This window comes from Enoplosus armatus, chromosome 8 (genome assembly GCF_043641665.1).
Source record: "Enoplosus armatus isolate fEnoArm2 chromosome 8, fEnoArm2.hap1, whole genome shotgun sequence".
Lineage (NCBI taxonomy): Eukaryota > Metazoa > Chordata > Actinopteri > Centrarchiformes > Enoplosidae > Enoplosus > Enoplosus armatus.
The window spans coordinates 11,644,491-11,664,563 of NC_092187.1; the positions used below are offsets into that span (position 1 = coordinate 11,644,491).

Here is a 20,073-nt window from a genome sequence, read left to right on the forward strand (position 1 = left end):
TTTACAGCTCAAGTATACACCTTGTCACTCTTACTATAGATACTCAGTGTGAATTTATCAGAATGTACATCAATATGTACAGATTAAATACATCGTCTTAAATACTATAAATATAACTATGGGTTTGGTCACATTAAGACTATTTGCACAGCTAAATAAATACACTATTACTCTACTTTTGTTGAGTTAATCTCAGCGACTTCACTGAGTTAAGCTCTAGGAGTTGCTCTGTAGTACATAACGCAACACAGCCGACACACGGACAAGACAAAGAGACCCTGGAGTTGGAGTCTTTGTTTTCGACAATAAATATCAAATATCAGTATGCCAATACCTCATTACTGAGCAAATCTGAACCAATATGACGACATTTTTTTCCACTGAGCAGAGTATTTCAAGTGTGGGAACTCCTTGGCGAAATGTGGCAAACTGTGCATCATGTATTTAAATAAGCCACATGGTTTTAATATGAGACATATAAAGTCACGTGTTTAGATTGTGCTCTCTGTCATCCTCCACATCAGTATGTAGCTCAGGTTTTTTGCAGTTCAGCCTCTTGTGAAGATGGCAGTGCGTTTCAGTGTGCAGTCCCCCCCCCGGGAGGGCGCAGGAGTCAGACTATAACTAACATAAAGTTTCATCATCTAGCTCACCCGCACTGACTCACAGTGTTTTTAACTCATTGACTGGTGAAATGAACTGCTCACTAAGACATGAAACTCGTTTGTGCTTCCCTAAATGTGCTTTAACTCTAAGCCAAAGCTGCAGGTGAGTACAGGTGAGTGCCTTCACCTGAGGTTATGTGCCATTAGTCAATTGGGTTCTTGTACATGCTACCACAGCAGTTCTGTATGTTTTTGCAGCTAAATTTTTAGCGACGGAACCGGTTATAATCTGGCGTCTTACGACATTAAAGGCATTTAAGATGGAGAGGAACCTCTTTCCCTGTGATTTAGGGGAGACCAGAGTGGAAAGATCCCTTCGCTTTTCTATTGTTTTGTTTATACAGTGGTTCACACACTCACAGCATTGTATTGCTGCCCTTCACTCCCTTTAATGCAGACTTTCTCTACTTGAACCCTCTTATTATTATCATTATTACAAAAATATGTGCCAACAGAATGTTAAAGAACATATAAATCTATGAAAGACGAGAAAAATAGATGATATAAAGTGGTTTATGGTAGATCAGTGGGGAATATTATTCATCACTTCACTATATACATATGTATATACCGCAATATATATCACAGCTACTGTAGGCAGGCACTACTACGTAGTAAGTACTGTAGCCTGATACCTGAGCAGATGCAAGAGCCATGTGGCCACATGACCACATATGACAACAGCGTAGGCATGGGCCAACATTTACATCACGTAAAATAGGGAGGAGCTATTGTATAATTTCCCCCCGGGGATCAATAAAGTATTTCTGATAGCAGTGCAAGCCAAAGGTATGGAAGCATAAATCAACATTGCCATGATAACAGGGCAAAATTTAACGTATCAACACGCTTTTAACATCACAAGATACCACATTATATCTCATTAAAACGCTAAAATTTAGTGAGTAAAGATATAAAGATCTAGCATACTGACACATAAGAAACCAGATACTTTTCATGGACACTCAGCCCTCTATCTCTCTCTCTTCATATAAATATTGCTAACCAATACATATTCTGTGACAGTATTCTTGTAATTAATGTTTAAACTCCGCAAAGCTTTTGTCAAATCTCTACCTAACAAACAACTCCAGGGTCTCCACCTAATTAAAGTGCTCGAGAGAATCAGATGAGACGTCGGTCCAAACTCTACACAAATGCGCTACGTAATCAAGAAAACAAAATGACAAAAGCATAAGGCAAAACAGACAAACGGAGATGCTGTTTAGGCACCAAACAATGTGACAGACTGTGCTTCACACTACATCTGTTCAGTCTCAAGTATTGGTGTTGTCTCAGGGAGGGGCAACGAGACAAGAGAGAGCTTGTCATTAGCTCTGCTGCTGGCCAGCAGAGACACCCAGTGGTTAAATCTGTGTATTACCACTTATTCCAAAACATTTATATCACAGTACATTTTCCACATTATACCCCTAAACATACATTGTCATACAAGAGAATACATTAAAAATGAAAAAAAAAAGACTTCAGTTTTCACGCCTCAGTTCACAAAAAGACATCAAAGTGTAGATTGTAGTGCTTATGAAATGATGTCTGTAGTGGTCACAATTTGAGGAATGTACAGCAATTAAACCTAAACGTCATCCTCTTAGGGATGATGTATGATAAAGCCACAGCGTGGCATGGCAGTGAACCTCTCACTCAATGCACTGTAACAACATTAGAGATATTTTCTTGTAGGACAGTAAAATGTCTCATCTCCGTATTGCTGAACAAACAGCCGTGCAGGTGGAGCAGACAAAGCAAGGTGTCCGCTCTCCTCCCTCTTCCACATCAGAAGAGGATCTGTATCTATGGTGCGTTGCCACGGCTTCCCCTGGGTAACGCAGCTCTATTTTTAAAGAGGCAGGGTCACCGGGAGCTCTCATTCAAGTGGCAGAGAACACACTTGCACATGCACATCTGCACGTACACAAAGACAAAACTCACATTTCCTTCTTGGTCTGCCTCTCTAAACACAGACAGACAAGTGTGAAGCTCCCCGCTCATAAAACACGAGCCGCTCTGCTTATCTCTGCACGTGCACCGCCACCTCTGCCCGCCAACGGACACCCTTGATTAAAATGATTGATTAAAATGGAAAAGCTTTGTCTAGGTCAGCTGCGACTGGAAAGGCGCGGTGACGATGTGTGCAGTGTTGTTGGCAACAACTCTAGAGCCTTATTTGTCGAGGAGAAAGGTTGTTTGAAAGAAAAGTGCTGCTCTGTGTTAAGGCTCAGAGATACTCCAACGATAGCGGGCGTCTGTGCTTCGGAGACGAAATGAAGAGGCGAGAAGTTTTGCACTACTGCGGTGTATATACACGATTTACGGCGACATCTCAGACAATTGCACAACACGTATGTACAGTATTCTACATCAGTGGGGAAAGTAGGGATAGAAGGAGATCCACAGTTTTATGAGGACCCTACTTTGACTGGTTATTATTGCTGATGCATGATAGGCACAATAAACTTAAAGATGTAATGTGCTTGTAACACTGTTTACACTATCAGAATCACTTATTACATACTGTTACGGATGCATTTGTAATCATTTAGTTTTCTGAGAAATGCTGTCGTACGTTGTTTTTTTTTCTGAGTCTCCTTCCATCCAAACCCCACAAATAACAATCCTCTACAACTGAACCAGAATAAGACGGTGATCTCCTAGGAACATCCAACCGTCTCAAAAATAACCTTCTCTTCAACTGGTGAACACATGGCGGTTCAGTACAACGTAAAGCATTTTGGCGTTGCGCACACCTTAACCTCAGCCAGAGCTCATTACAAAACAAAGCCTGTATCTAAGCCCTCAGTGGACCTTTCTAAGCTTCATTCATCCCTCTGTTTCCATCTCTGTCCCTCTCTCTCTGCCCCTGTAATACATTAACAGATGGAAAAGGTCATCATATCTGGTGGGACTCACATTCCCGTGATCCCGTCATCACAGCTGGGATTGACGGGCAGTTAGCAGCACGGATCCTATGGTGGGGAAGAGGGGAAGAACCACAGGTAAGGAGCGACGGAGCAGGAAAGATGGGATAGAGGGATTCAGCTCTGGGGGTTAAGGTGTGATGAACGCTGCAACAACCGGCAGTGGATTTTCTCTCCCTCTCGACATCCTCTGTTCCTCCCTTTCTTACTCTGTCTCCCTCTTTCCAAGCAGGGCCGGGGTTTAACGTGCGGGAGGATCTATGAGCTCAGTGGATCATAGCTCAGACTCGGGCGAGCCGATGTTCTGGTAGCCCGTCTTGGTGCTGGTGCCGTAGTTGGTGTTGGTCATCTCCTGGGTTCCGCCGGGGCCCAGGTAAGCGCGGTGGGCGGGCATCGGGGACGGAGCCTCGCTGGGGTTCTTGCTGAGGATGAAGCGCTGTTCGTCCTGCTCTTCGAGGTTGGAGATGTCCTTCATCATGCCTTTACGGTAGGAGACGGACAGCTTGTTGGAGCCGTCAGAGACCAAGTTGAAGTGGCGGGCGATGAAGACGATGGGTAAAGGCAGCATGGCCACCACGATGAGGGAGTAGGCCATGGCTAAAGCCCAGGGAGGGTAGCTATGGAAACGCTCTGCGCCCTGGCAAAGAAAGAGTGCAGAGGGAAGATGATGAAGACAAAGAGGCATAAAAAGAGGGGAAAGTGGAGAAGGGCATTTATGGAATAATGATGCAAGTCTGGTTGAGCTATCACTTTGTTTATCTCCTTTCTCACTCTCTTTCTTTCTTTTTGTACTTGAAACTGAACACTGACCTCAGCCTCCACCCAGGCGTTGTATCCTGCAGGACTGATGGCCATCTCGATGACGGTGGCGATGATAAGCACCACCAGGACAGCTGGTGACACGTACCTCCACATGTAGTAATAGAAGGAGTACGGCCTGAAACCAAGCATGTCCTCCAGGTCCTGCATGAACCTGTGAGGAAGGGAAACAAAGAAAGAAAAAAACTAAAATTTATATTTTGAATCATTATAATTTTGCGTCATCGCAAAAAATTGTAATTTTCACATCTATAAAATATGGAGCATTGCATTGTGGGATTGTAGCGTACAAGCCCTAGACTTTTGAGTGCACTATATAAAGCATAGATTTGCACTCAGAAATCAGATGCTCAAATTAAATGGCGGATAGTAAATCAGAATCAGATCAGAATCAGAAACTGTTTATTGCCAAGTAACATACATTACAAGGAATTTGCTGTGGTCTGAAGGTGCTATTGTTTTGATAACAAATAAGTAGAATATAAAAGCTAAAATAGGAATAAGAATAAAAGTAAAAATAAGATAAGAATCGTACACCATATAGTAAATAGGAGGTGATTTTGGGTCCCAGGAGTCTACAGCCATGCTAGAGGCTCTGTGAGGCGTTGTTTTGAGCTAAATGCAGATATCAGCATGCTAACACAAGTTAACATGCTGATATTTAGCAGGAAATGTTAAGACTGATCACCATTTTAGTTTAGCGTGTTAGCTTCTCTGTGTTGCTGAACGATGCTAACAGTGCAGTACAGCTCAGGCTGATGGGAACGTCATTAGTTTAGCAGATATTTGAACATAAAAGTATTGGACAAATTAAAATTGAGGGGCTAGCGTGGCTTAAGTTATTTTGACTTTTGGTGATTAGTATAAGGCTGGTTTTCAAACTGATCACAAAGCTCTCTTCACAAATAGATCAGACATTGCAAATGTCTACTGGTATTAAACGTGCTGCCTGAAAACTAATTCTGTTCAAATATGGCTTCAGTCTGCATATCCAGCAGAGTTACCTCTTAGTGCCGTAGATCCAGGCTACAGAGATGTTCTCCAGGATCACCACCACAGTGAGCGGCAAACCAGCTGAGTAGTCATCAAACATGGTGACAAAGTAGTTCCCTGAACGCTGCACAAACAGCAGGCCTAACAGGAAGGCTATGACACAGCAAGCCACTGAGAAAGAGGAGAAGACAAATCCAATCACAAACACTTTAATGTCATCACGTACAAGAGATTTGAGTTTGATAACCAGAGTGAAGACGGTTAGCTCACCACACAAGATCTCTTTGCGGATCTTGAAAGTGTCCAGTATGGGCGTGGTGATGCCGGTCATGGTGCCGATCATGCTTCCCAGACCCAAGTTGATCAGCATGAAGAAGAACATGACGGACCAGAAGGGACTGGCAGGGAAATGTGTCATGGCCTCTGTGAAGGCGATGAACGCCAGGCCAGTGCCCTGAACCGCCTGGAGGATGGAGAGAAGGACGTGGAGGGTTACACTGGTCAAAGGTGGCTAATGGTGGCTAATGTGCTGCTTGGAAATGAATGATCCTAAACTTAACTTCCATTTCAGGGTTCATTAATTATAGTGCAGCCATTTAAGGCGATGCACTCATCCAGAGACACTTTAAATGAGCGGGTTAGTACTGTAGTAGACTATGCTTAAAATTCCAACACAACAGGCAAAAAAACAATAAATGTATGACTGACGATCACACCGCCTTGACAACATTCCCGTGAAATCTAAATGACCTTTGTAGTAAGAAGTTCTCTGAAAAGCATTAACAACACTAAAGACTAAACAGAAAAGGATAAGCTTTGTTTATATTTCAAGATGTGATCAAAAACATTTGTAAACTGGAGATAATAGGGATATCTATTAAGAACTGGGTGTCATAAACTATAGCCCCCAGACTAAGTCTCACAAGATCACTTTTCAGTCCAAGATATTAGTTTGGAAAACATCCACCGTTGACTGATTGACCCTGTGTGAACTATAGGGAGTGGTTTAAATAATGACAACAAACAGTATCACTGTGTTTGGAAAAAGGAAAATGTGGATTGTGAAAATGACTCGTTATATCTTGACCCTGTAGTTTTAGTTTTCTACTCACTGATGGGGCTCTTAAATCAAGCTAGTGCATTTGCTTTATGTTTCTGGTGTTTAAGCTTAAAGTGGTTAAAGTAACTATATAAAAAAGCCAAAAAACTGAATGATGATTTGAACACAGCTTCTGGAACAGATGCAATAATACACTAAGAGATGGCCTGCTATAGAAAATAACACTCGGTAAAGGAAATATTTAAAAAACGATTATTTTCATTATTGATTTGTCTGCTGATTACTTTCTCAAAGAATCGATTAATAGTTTATTATATCAAATTTCAAAAGATAGTGAAACATGGTCATTAGAATTTGAAGTGATTGGTGTTTGTTTTATCTGACCAACAGTTTAACACCCAAAGACATTTTATTTCATCACATATGACAAAGAAAAGCATTAAATTCTCACATTTGAGAAACTGGAACTTCTTATGGCCTTTTTGCAATTCATCGATTGTCAAATTGATTGTTTGTTTAATTGATAAACCGACTAATCTTTGCAGCTCTAGAGGAAACACATCATATTTTTTACTTTCTCTGGGTTTATTTTATATACAGTATTAGGTATCATGACTTCAACTACATCTTGATAGCTAAACACACCTCTGATTATTCAGAAATACTCAACAATCACATTCTGATTTCAGCTTGTGAACTCCCCTCTGACCTTGTTGAGCTCATCCTCCAGCATGCAGGCGTCCAGGCCCAGCTGGCCGAAGCCGTCCTCCTTCACCGTCTTGATGACGCTGTACATCTCCGCGTAGTCCTCTGTGGACAGGTGGGAGAAGTTGATGTGAGGAGGGATGAGCTCTCTGCTCAGCACACCTGTGTTTAAGAAGCCCAGGATCTTCTCTGCATTGCTGCACGTGGAAAATCGGAGATGTGGAGAGGAGTGAGTAAAGTTTACAGTAAAAAGAGAGACTGGTCAGGTAGCATTTGTTACAGGATGACATACTCACTCCACAACACACTTCTCGTTCATGACGTTCGCCTTGAAACCCAGGACAGCAAACACAACCAAAGTGGCCAGGATGGAGGTCACAAAGTTGATGGTGGAGACCAGCGCTGCATCAAAGTGGCAGTTGTTGTCTCGCTTGTTGTAGCTGGAGAAAGCGATGACGCCTCCAAAGCCCAGACCGAGAGCAAAGAAGACCTGCGTGGCTGCTTCTCTCCACACCTGCGGCTCCAACATCTTCTCCAGCTAAAGAGAAGGGAAGAAATGTCAAAGATTAGTGACAGATTAGGTCATACTTACTGTCATTTATCCTCCTTCCACGCTTGATTGAAGCTACTGCGTATCACCCAGAGAGAAATATTTGAACTGATAACACACTTTTTTCACAGCTGCCCCAATATAACAAATTGAAAAAGATGTTTTGGACATTATTTTAATTCAGCAAATTTGAAAACCTTTCAACGGAATTAAAAATAAAGTTATGTGAACAATACTTTGTCCTGCAACATGTGTTTGTAATAGGAAATAAAACTGGAAAAAATATCAAATAAGTAACTTCACATGGCATGATGATATATAGCAAATAATAAAGTAACTGCAATTTTTTCACTCTATGTAATGATGCTATTCGGTCTCCATTTTTCTATGTAATTATATATATTCACCACTAGAGGGAGACATCAATCCAACACGTGACACATGGTGGATATTAATGACATTTTTGTATGAGGCAATCTGAATGGCCTTGGTGGTAAAGCAGCTAAAGCCATCATCCAGTCATGGCTGAACAGCTTGCAACAGACTGCATCACTCATGTTACATATCTGTTTGGGTAACAGTCCGTGAATGAGTGATGCCTTCCAACACACCACGGTTACATTATGTTTATTGTGAAAATGTCCTACAATCCTTTTTTGGTAAAAATCTGCTCTGTTTTTCTCTCACCTTAGGGGTGAACATGTGAGCGATGCCGTCCACCGCGCCCTTCAGCAGCAAACCTCGCACCAGGAAACAGAAAAGCACCACATATGGGAAGAGAGAGCTGAAGTACATCACCTAAGAGAGAGAGAGTGTGAAAGTCAAGTACATTACACAGTGTTGCCATGGACACGCTTTTCTGAGGCCTCACACATGGAGGAGGACCAAACTGACACACACACACACACACACACACACACACACAATGAATTAATCCCAAAACTGCTTTGTGTTTGCTTGGCACTGAATTTGTGAAATCTTACCAAGTGTGGAGAGCTTTGGAGAGATGAGTCAAAAATCCTTCCTACAGCATTTCGGGGAATCAATGCAGTACTGACTATGATAATTGGATTACTAAGTTTAGTGTTTAAAAAACTGTGTCAGACCTTGGCGATCCATGTATTTTCCTATTGAAAATGTGGGCTGGATGTTGCGCTGTGGCATATGACTCACTCCCTGGATCGAGATTACAGGATGTTGTTGCAGTTGTTGCCAAACTGAGCATTTTCCATCTGCGTCCTGTACCGGGCTTTGCTTGGTATACAGTTTAAGCTTATTAATGTTGCATGTGCCTCTCTTCCATAATATAGATGAGATCCAAAAATAGACTAGTGCTGATGACAGGCTTTTGACTGAAAAGCATTTGCAAAGTGAGTAAAACACTTGATATGGATGAATCATTGATTAAAGCGTTTGTTAAAATGATTTATTGTGTGCATCTTAACACAGAGTCTTTAGTGAGGGATTCTCTACAGTTTGCAGGCTCTGGCCCTGCTCTGAAACCATGGAGACCACATACCTTCCCAGAGGACTGGATGCCCTTGATGACAGCCAGGCAGACCAGGATCCAAGCCACCAGCAGGGACAGGGTCATCTTCCAGTTCAGGCCGCCTGTATCGTCGATGGAGCTGGTGATGTTGAGAGTCTGGCGGTACCAGAAGTAAGTGGTGGCCGAGCTCTTCTCACACTCCGGCACCACGACTACAACAGTAACGAGGAAAGGGAGGGAAGTTGCATAAAGAGTCCTCTGACAGTGGAGTCTGCACATATGCAAAATCAATGATGGTCAATTTGGTTACATGTTTTACGGGACACCTGAAATATTTCTGTAATTTAATCTGTCAGATAAATGTATTTGCAAATAGCTAGTGGTAGAAGAATGTACAAAATGACCCTTTTAAAAGTAAGGTATACGTTATGCAGAAAGGTTCCTCTTAAACATTTGTTTACAGCCATGCTTGCTAGCTTGCAGTCTTCTTCTTCCCTGTGTTTGCTGTTTCCTGTTGTTCAGTGGAATAGTGTTAAACCATTGGCAGGAATGTGTATCATGTCACCCGGCTGCATGTGCATGTGCATCAAGCAAAGTGGGGACCCACTCAGTAAAACATCGCTCTACTAGTCAAAAACTCCAGAGTACCTTTAATGTGCAAACTAAGTAAATACCTGCAACTGTCAGATAAATGTAGTGGAGCAGAAAGTACAACAGTACAAAGTAGTACTTCATAATTGTACTGAGTAAATGTACTTAGTTACTGTACTTTCCACCGTTGCACATAGCTTAACTAAATCCTATTGGACACAGCATCCCCACTGCATTCATAATCATAAGCAGAGTCGACATCCTGCCCTCGAATGCTAATGAAAGCTCGTGCCCTTCACTCTGCCAGAAGCTGCATGTGCCTCCACCACAGGCAACCAGCTGACAGCCATTCGAGGTATTGACACTGTCGGCCAGGTCATACCATCTGACAGGCCTCGCCAACAGAGCCGCCCCGTAGGATGAAGTGAAGGGCCAATCTCGGCTATAGAGACGGCACAAACACTTTTCTGTTAGCCTGCAGAGAGGCTGCTGCTTGACTGCAGAGCCACAGCGAGGCAGGCTGTTTCAATGCAAAGACACGTTCTGCAGCTTTAAGCACCGCCCTGCGTAGCACAGGGTAGCCTGTGAGTCTGCATCCGTTGAGATACTTTGCTGAATATGGAATTGTCTTGCAGGACTGCAGTATTCATTTTTCGACCACATGGTGTAGACATCTTTATAATAAAAAGCTGTATATGCACTTGTTTTTCGTTGTACATCTCTATTCTCTACTGTTGTGCACTCACTGGCTTGGGTTCCATTTATCTGGATGGGGCATTCAGCCCAAGGCAGTGGATACTGGAAAGACTGGAAGAAATAGAAGATGCTCCAGCCGATAATCACATTATAGTAGAGGCCCACAAAACCGCAAACCTGAGGGGGAAATAAGAGAAAACAGCAATACTTATCACTTCTGAAACAACCACTTTCACGGGGGACAAACAGCATGCAGTTTGTTGAGGTGAACGCCCCTTCTTGAGTCAGGGCAGAGACGCTGAGCACACAGCTTAAGTCGGAGAGCGTATAAATTATTGAGCTGTTTGCTCTCAGCAGCCAGGGCTGGGGTCCTCTGTGAGAAGGTATTTATAGCTGCTGAATCTCCCTCTGCCACATCTGAGCTGCCACACGCCTCACTGCCCCAGGCCAGGCCTCTCCCTCCCCTCTTTAGCACTAGATTGATGAAATCAACAATCAGAAAGACTGACGCAGTAGATCACAGACTGACCGACTCAGCCGCTGACTGACTATGTTTGAGGCTGATGACGGCGATGGGACGGGGACACGCTGGGTCACCACTCCTGCAGATGATGGGGACAGATTATGACAGTGATCGGCGCTGGTCTTTGCATGCCGCTCGCTGTAAATCATCAAGAGGAAGTAATGTGAGCAGGCAGAGGGAGCCCAGTGAACTGAGCTGTACAGCACGTTTGTTGTCTCTGCACATAACACGTCCAACTCTGAGCCGAGAAGTGAAAGTGAGAAAATGACCGTGTTAGATACAACACCAAACCCCAAAACATGGACATTCAGGTTATTGGTCCCAAATACACATTGCATTTCCTCAAAGCCTGCTGTAATCACAACAGTTATGGAACTACGTTAATGTGAATGGCATTTTATAAAAGGGATCATAAATGGTCACCAATAGGTTTATTAATGATTAATCAATCATTTTTAATGCTTAACAGATCAGTGATAAGCCAATAAAAAACAAATAAAATGACCTTTTGGGTTGTGAGTTTCTGTTTGGTGTGTCTCTTCTGTAATTGTAGCTTCGTTCATTGTTTTACAGTCTCTAATGGCTGACTGTAAAGTGGAAAAATATGGCATGGGTTTTTCCACTAATAGTAAGAATTCAAATATTTGTTGGTCAATAATAAATCAGCCTTCCTGCAGAAGGTAGGCACTCAAACTGTTTAATGGGACAGGTTTCTTTACGGATACTTTAAAGAGACAGGGGAGAGGAGAGATCGTCTGTGGTCGACTTGAATTCATGTCATGTGCAATAGATTCCAATGTGAAGTTTTCATTGAGGGGAAGTATCAAAATGCCCATAGAAACGTCTCAAACCACATCATTTTCCACTGTATAAACCACTGGATTACACTGTAATTTACGTGATTTCATGCTGACCTTGTGAATGAAACTACAACCATTTTACAGCCATCATTTAAGCCTACAGAGGTTTTAGTGTTTGATATTTCAACAATAAGATTTTGGGTGTGTGCAGTATCACTCGACATGTGGGGTCACAATCTGGCCAGGAAAATGTTTCAATTATGAATTATAACATCATATCACTGACCTGGACATCATTAATAACTTGACTTGAATCTTTTTGCGTTTCATTTAGCATTCAATTTAGTATTAACAAGATTTGAATGTATCAAATACTTCGTTAATAGCTATTTTGGCCGCCCCTGGTTCTGAAAGTAAAAGTCCCATAGACGATATTACCTGGCTCATAGTTGGAGCTCTTCTACGGATTGGATGGACATGAAACCCTCCAAAATATGAACAACTGCATTAGAAAATATCTGGTTCTTTGATAAAAGTGTGCTGTTAACGGCGGGTGGAAGCTAAAGATTATACTGTTGAGGAAACTCATTTTATAATCTGCAGTTTACATGTAAATCAGTGCTGTTTTTAATTTTGGGGTCAACTTTGGTTGAATTCAGCAACTATGGCAACTATCATGTTTTGTTAACAAATGCAACAACAAAGCGCTTTGAATTGACAACCGCTCAGATTCACGCCTCTGGCTGGAGTCTTCTCCATGGCAACGGTGGCTAAGGCTCTTGGGTTGAAAGTTGAAATAATTGAAACTGGTGGTCCTAACGTAAACCTTTATAATGGGAGTCCTGTGTTTCTATGTTAAGCAGCACTGAGGATATTGGATTGCTCCTCCCACTTCGCAACTCTAATATGCCGTATTGTAAAGTGCGACTAGTATGATGACTTAATTGGCTAATGAGTTCATGTTGGCACTTACCATCAGACTGGAAACCCCGATGCCTCCCAGCTGTGGGTAGACGTAGTTCCACACCCCTATGCTGCCACGCCTGATCCTCTGACCCACCGCCAGCTCCAGGAAGAACAAGGGGATGCCGATGAGGAGGAGGAGAATAAAGTAGGGCACCAGGTATGCACCTGAGACAGTGGAGGGACAGAGGAGAGAGGCATTACTGCAGAGTGTACAGCTACTTTGGATAATCTGAATGTTTCTTTGCTCTGTGTTTGAAATCCATGTATAGTGACGAACAAAAGCTCATTGTAAAACAGCAGAAATAAATTCTCTTTGTCAGGTTCTATTTTTGGACTCTGATCTCTTTATCCTCCAACTCTCTAATTTCCCTTCTCTTCCTCTTTCCCCTCCCACACTTTCTCTTTCATCCCTTTTCATCGTCAACTGCCATTTACAACTTTGTCAGATGTGACCATCTTCTTTTTGGAGTGGACAATGGAGAGCGAGAGAGAGCAGAAGGCACTCAAAGACAACAAGTCACGTCCATTCCTGCTTACGTCAAGACACGAAGGGGCACCATGGTGACAAAACCATTCACAGCCAGAGGGAACGGGCTCGTACTGATGGACAGCTGGAAGGAGCAGCCTGTTTCCAGACCAAAAACAAATCACTGTGACGTTTGACTCGATCAAAAATACTGATCACGTCGTGAGAGGCTATTAGAGCTAGCAGCAGACAAAGGAAACAAAGACAGGGACCCAGTGTCATGTTACACAGTGGTATTATTATCTGGACTGTTAGAAGTGACTTCTGTGTTGCTGCCTGCTTTCACTGATCTTTGATGTCTATTCTGAGCAACAGACACACAGACGAACAGAGGAAAACAAAACGTGTCAGGGAGATGATAGGCAGTTACCTCCACAGTTTTTCCTCTTATTGTTTTTCCTTACAGATATTTCACTTCAGCCACACTGGTGTGGATTCCATATATAAATTACTCCACCCGAGGTTTTAGCCCTACTAGCAACAGGATGGTGAAGTTGATTTCCTCAAGCACTTTAATCTAGCATGGTCAGTACATGGTCACCCAGAGGATGATTCCTGTTCATTTTCTAATTGTAAAAACATATTCTTGATGAAAGTAGGTTATCATATGTGGTAGCACATTCATAGAGATATAAATCCATTATACATTCAATTTCAGTTAAACCTCAGACTCAAGGATATAGATCTTGATGACTGGCACAATGAGGTGTATAATAACCCGCAGTGTAGTAGCAACAGACTGTTTAAGACTGATTGATTTTGCTCAGCCTTGTGTATCTGTATACATCTAGGTGTGGTAATCATACTCCATTAATTTCAGAGAAGAGATATTTGCATGACTATGTCCTAAGATTGTGTACTTTATGTCTGACAGGAGATCATTATATATTAGTTTGTCCTGGCTTTGATGATGAGAGAAACACAAAGTTAAAGCATTAAATTGGAGTAATCCATTGTTAAATAAAAAACAAAAACTCCTCATAATGCCAATGCCTTCATCACGTTGCCGTCACAGCATAAAGAACATTAAAGCCACTGAGAGCCGCTAGCGGTTTTAGCTGTAATTAATACAAATTAATTTTACTTAAATTACTCATTTGTAAGACAGAATAATATAGTAATTTGTGAGGTAAGAAAGCCTGCCAACATGTTCTTTTGTTTCCATAAGTTTTATTTTGTTGTGGGCTGTATGGCATCATTTTGTTTTGTGATTAATTATTGTTCATTCTATTTTAAGATGAGCCTTTGTGATGAAAGGCAACAATACAAACCTTCGCTTGACTAGAAACGACAAGAGAGCAAGAGAAAAGAGGAAGAGATGGACAAGGATGGACAAGAGACAGAGACAGTTTGTCCTCATCTCTGGAACAAGCTCAGACAAGACAATGCAACACCGCCCACTGAATCCAAATTCAGCAGGGGATACACACAAGTTCACGCACACACTCTGATTAATATGATTCAGCTTTGTTATATCATGCTTTTCAAATACCCTCTTTACACACACCTCCCACACAAGGTAGAACCAACATTGTCTGAAAGCCCAGGAAATCAGTGTTTACTCTTCCACTTCCTCCATCTTAGTCATCACCACCCTCTCGTCTCATCACAAACCAGTAAATCATAATACCGAAGAGATAAGGCTGAGAAACCTGCAAGAAAAGCAAATAAAGACATTATACCCGACCTCTCAATGTTCCCTCATCTTGCTGACGGCACAAGTTCACAAAGTCTGAGAAATGCTGAAGAGGCTGCCCCTCTGACTTGCATGATTAGGTGGCTAATTGGTTGACAGGATGCAATTTATCAAGGAGGAGGAGGCTGCAGCCCCATCAACAGGACTTCAATATGAGCATGGTGAGAAAGGTGCAGAGCAGGCCGTTCCATTGCTATCCATTGTTATTACAGACATAATATACTTATTAGCTTAGCTTAACTTAGCTTAGCTTAATTTAGCTTAGCTTAACTTAGCTTAGAACAAAGACTGGCTCTGTCCAAACGTAAAAACAAAAATAAAGCTCATATTGTGCACCTATTTAACAATGTATGCCACAAAATCATTTTCTTTGTATTTTTACAACAATTTTTTTTTCCTTTTTTGTTGACAAAATATGATGTGTGCTTACACAAGCTCGAACCAACCAATTTCAACCAATAATATCATGACATCCACCAATCAATCAATCTTCAACTTTAGCAGAATAGAGCTAGTTAGCTAGCTAGTGACAGCATGGTACGTCGGTCATGACACGCCCACTTTTCAACGTTCAAATCAATTCCTCCCAACGTTATGTCCCGCCTGCCCATCACTTTCACTTGGAAATGCGTCACCATATGGAGGCTAGATACTCTCGAAATGCTGTTTCATCTCGACTTTAACATGTTATATCTTGTTTGTTTAACTGGTACAAAAAACAAAGCTTAAAATCAATTAGCTGTGGCCAGGCTAGCAGTTTCCCCCTGTTTCCAGTCTTTGTGCTAAGCTAAGCCAACTGGCAGCTGGCTGTAGCTTCATATTTGCAGTACACACAAGAGATTGGCATCAATCTTCAGATCTAACTCTCGCCAAGGAAGTGAATAAGTGCATTTCCTAAAATGTTAAACTATTCCTTTAATCAAAATAAAGGAAAATTGAGGCAGAGAATAGATTCAAATTCTGGCGTAGCAAAATCCACCAATGATGAACTCAAGTATTTACATGATATGGTAATATGAAGAAACATCTAAGAAAACTTTATAAGAGACTTTCTTTATCACATCGTGGAAGCCATTTTGCAGTGTTCAAGCATTTCACAGCAGCAGTAACATCTTCTCACTACATTTACTCCTCTGTCTAAAAAGCAGATGGTTAATGGTTCAGAATAATGTTGAAAGTCTATCTGTACGGTGCTGAGACTTTGTGGCAGTTTTGACAAGTGCAAAATTTTAGGTGGTTGAAACTGTCACCACACTGGTTTGTCCTTGGGTGAAATGTTTACATGCTGGGAAGAGTAATAGGGTTAGTGCTGTGTGTGTGTGTGTGTGTGTGTGTGTGTGTGTGTGTGGCAGAAAATACAGAACAGTACTTCTTGACTTTATCTGGTAGAGGAAGTAAGAGCAGAATAAGTCGAAGCTGCTTAAGTATTTTTTTTCTGTAATGTGATGCAAATGAACATTTAAGAGATAGAGCAATGCAGCATTAAATTTCACGCTAGTCACAGAGATCGGTGGGCACTCATGATCAGATCATGTCTCAGGGAACAGTTGCCAGGCACAGAACAGTCTCCTGGACGAGACTGCAGACAGGAAAATGCAAATCCCATGCTCAAACAAAAGGATAAAACCAAAATCGTTACGTGCTATTAAGTTAACTACTCCCATCTGGCGGCTTATTTCATTGAGGATTTTACAGAACTAATAAAAGAAAATTCACATTAACGGCATTGACTCAGCACAACATTTCTCGTTGTTAACAATTACTCAGCACCCTGAGGGGACACATGTTCACTATGGGTGGCCCAATTAGGAACCGACTTACAAACCAGGGAAGTGTTACTACGCTTTGCACGTTGGGCTACACAAAACCTCAGGTTCCTGTGATTCAGACGCTGAACTGTTAAAATACACAGACATCCACCTACCTCCACCGTTCTTCTGGCACAGGTAGGGGAACCTCCAGACGTTACCCAGGCCCACAGAGAAGCCCACCTGGGCCAGGATGTACTCCAGCTTGTTGTTCCAGGCTGGTCGGCCGTCCTCAGCGTCTGGGTCAGGGGAGGGTAGCAAGGCCTTCACTGGAGCCGTAGAGCCAGGACTCAGACCCATGCTCATCTGACTGCTCTTATAGTCCATGGGGTGCTCCAGGGACAGCAGGTCAGCCACCGACTCAGTGACCGGCTCATTGCTGTGCTCCCGCTGGGTCACCTTGGTGTTCTTTGGCATGGCTGCAACACAGGACCTCCTGGTGGTGGAGGCAAGGAGAAGAGCCTGAGGTGACTGACTGGAGGGAGATCAGGAGGCAGCAAGGGAAGAAAGTTGTGTTTTTTTCTTAAGTCTGTGAAGAGAAAAGGTTGGAGACAGACAGGAAATGTAGGTTATTTATGTCCTTTTTCTGCCTACACCATAAAATGTTATGATAACAACACAACACTTCTCATGTAAAGACCCAAACTTTTCTGTAACTGTTTCTCCTTGATCATCTGGATTTGATGAGAAACTAACAACACTGAACACTTTAAACTAAGTGAATTAAAGTGAAAGTAAAAACGGAGAGAGAATGGCCACCATCAAAAATGGTTTCAGCAGTTTGAAAGAGTAAAAGGTCAGTTGCTAATCCAGTTTTGGCACTGAAGGCAGGTCACATTGAATTCATCAACATGCTACTTGTTTCTGATGAACCTTGAACTGGCTCTACATCTTGGAAGACAGTCAAAAATAAACCCTACAGCTTATTTCATACAGCTTCTCCAATGTGAATATTTGCTGATTGTCTAAGTCTTCTACAATATCAAACAAAAACATTTTTGTTGTTTGAACGGCTGGTTGGATATTAATTCATTAATTAATCGAAAAAAATAATCAGCTTAAGCGATAATAAAAATAATCGTTAGTTGCAACCCTTCAGGAAAACAGTTCAGAAGACAAGTGACTTTAACCATCTTGGTTGAGAGTCATGTGCACTGCTTTTCCTGTTAGCTAGTTAGTACATGGAGTATTTTAAAATGGCAGTAAAACTCCAGCAGTTTAGAGCCATAAGTGAGGTATTTTAGTAATCCACTTCATTATGGTGAATGAGACACAAAGATTGAATTACAATCCATTTCACAGCAGAGCCCATTATACTAAAGTTGAGTCATGTGAATAGCATGAGCAGCAGTGAGCAGTTTGTCTGTGTGACGGCTGGTCTCAGGAGAACGCAGTGCAATAAAAATAAAGCCTCTAAACACGGGTTTCATCAGTTATTAGTGGCTGTGTTTTTCTCTCATCACGCAGCTTCAACATCTGCAGTTTGTCTTAAGATTTCAGCCTGCTCATCAGGCTGTGATGAAAAAGTCCAGTAGTCCAGTCCTCCTGAATTAACTGTCTTTTTTCATAAAGAGAAAACCTGTCAGGAAATTTAGTCGCTCCAAGCTCTCTGGAATGTGTTACCTTTCCAGAGGCCCTTTGCAAAAATCCACTAATAATCCCATAGTCCTGTGTGTAGCGCCTCCCCTGAGGGATAACAGCCCAGTATAAGAGCTACTGTGTCAGAAATTACAGAAGGCCTGATTCTCCTGAATAAATGAGGATTTTTACAGTCATTGTTTTAGCAGAGGCTGTAAGCCATCCAGATCCTGACACATCAGGATCAAGTTAGTAGATAACGGACAAACAATAGACGCACTGATTAAATGAGTACTCCACCGATTTAGTATTGCACTAAAGCCCACATTACCCACATTACCACACAACTCGGCCACCAACAGTTTGGTTGGAGATTCATTTTCAAACTTCTTCAGCTCCGACCGACGCTGACCCAAGTGACATCACGTGAGGCAGTTTATTAGACTTATTAGACTCTCTCTGAAGCCACAACAGGCTTTATACAACTTTTTTCACATGTGCAGTAGTACCCCTCGAGACCTGTGAACAAGCTTTGATGTATACAATCGGTGGAGTTCCCCTTTAAATGTGGCATTTGCTGAGTGAAATAGCACTTCTACTCTGTCATGATGTTAGTGGAGGTGGTCTGTATTTCAGGCAAAGAGGCCCATCTCCGCTATAAAACACTATGGGAAACACTGTAAGCACTGGGGACCTAATTCTTTTAAATTAAAATGGAAATTTGTAGCTGCAAGCATGAAACATGCAAATGTCAAGAGCCTTGACCCTCAAAGACTGGCGTTTGAATATGACATGAAGACATTATGAGACAGTTAGTATTTACTGTACATTAACTAATCAACTAAAGGTCAGCTTAACAATGAATGATGCAAACAATCTTGTTTAAATGCCAAATCTGCTACAGGAACATAAGACGACAAAAAACAGACTTAGAAGACAGAAAAACACAGTTTAGCTGTGTGGGATGGACAAGCTCTGACTTTTCACTCTGGCAGCTCGAGGGCAGAGAATAGAGGCAAGAGGTGTTTGATCTGGAGACAAGGCCTCTAATCTGCAAGCAGCCAACTGAAATCAGAGCTGGGCTTTTATTCACAGTGACTTCTCGAGAACGGCTGCCAGCCGGCTGGACTCTAAGCCCACCCAGAGGCCGCACCAGCAGCACGCACACCACATTCTTCAACGGCGGCGATGAGCCCCTGCAGTCACGACACGCAGCAGCTCCGAGGCTGAGAGCTGCACACAGATCCTAGAACAGCAGTGACCTTTCCCACAGCAGTCTACAACTACACAATACTGAGTCATCATCGAGCACTCTTCAGATGAGGTGTAAAGCCATGACGTGCATGTTTGCAAACAACATTTTTTGGGGGGGCAGGCTGCAGAGTTTTGGGTGATTTTAAGATTTGTGGAGTGGAGCTCGGACAGACTGTTTCTCACCATGTTTTGCTCCACTTTTCTTACGAATGGAAATGTTATAGTTAGTAACAAGCTGTTCCAATTACTACTTATGGGGTTAGGATGACGGTGGCCCGTTGAACACAATAGGCCAATGGGATTCTCACTTTCTAAGCATGAAAAAATTCAGTGAAAGTTTTTTCGGATGTTGATGCAGAAATACCAGCAACTTTCAGAGTTTCACAGTATGTGCTGACACAGATGGCACATTACAGAG

At 42.2% G+C, this 20,073-nt stretch overlaps 1 protein-coding gene across 1 annotated transcript; it reads right to left on the reverse strand.

Annotated features, from left to right (window-relative positions):
* Window positions 1-3,875: 3,875 nt before the first annotated feature.
* slc6a17 (solute carrier family 6 member 17) lies at window positions 3,876-17,240 on the reverse strand. The gene is made up of 11 exons (XM_070909724.1): window positions 16,940-17,240; window positions 12,801-12,958; window positions 10,555-10,681; window positions 9,248-9,429; window positions 8,416-8,526; window positions 7,475-7,716; window positions 7,183-7,375; window positions 5,684-5,876; window positions 5,425-5,584; window positions 4,412-4,574; window positions 3,876-4,238 (listed from the first exon to the last, which is right to left on the reverse strand). The coding sequence occupies exons 1-11, from the start codon at window positions 17,238-17,240 to the stop codon at window positions 3,876-3,878; spliced, it is 2,193 nt and encodes a 730-aa protein (XP_070765825.1).
* Window positions 17,241-20,073: the final 2,833 nt, after the last annotated feature.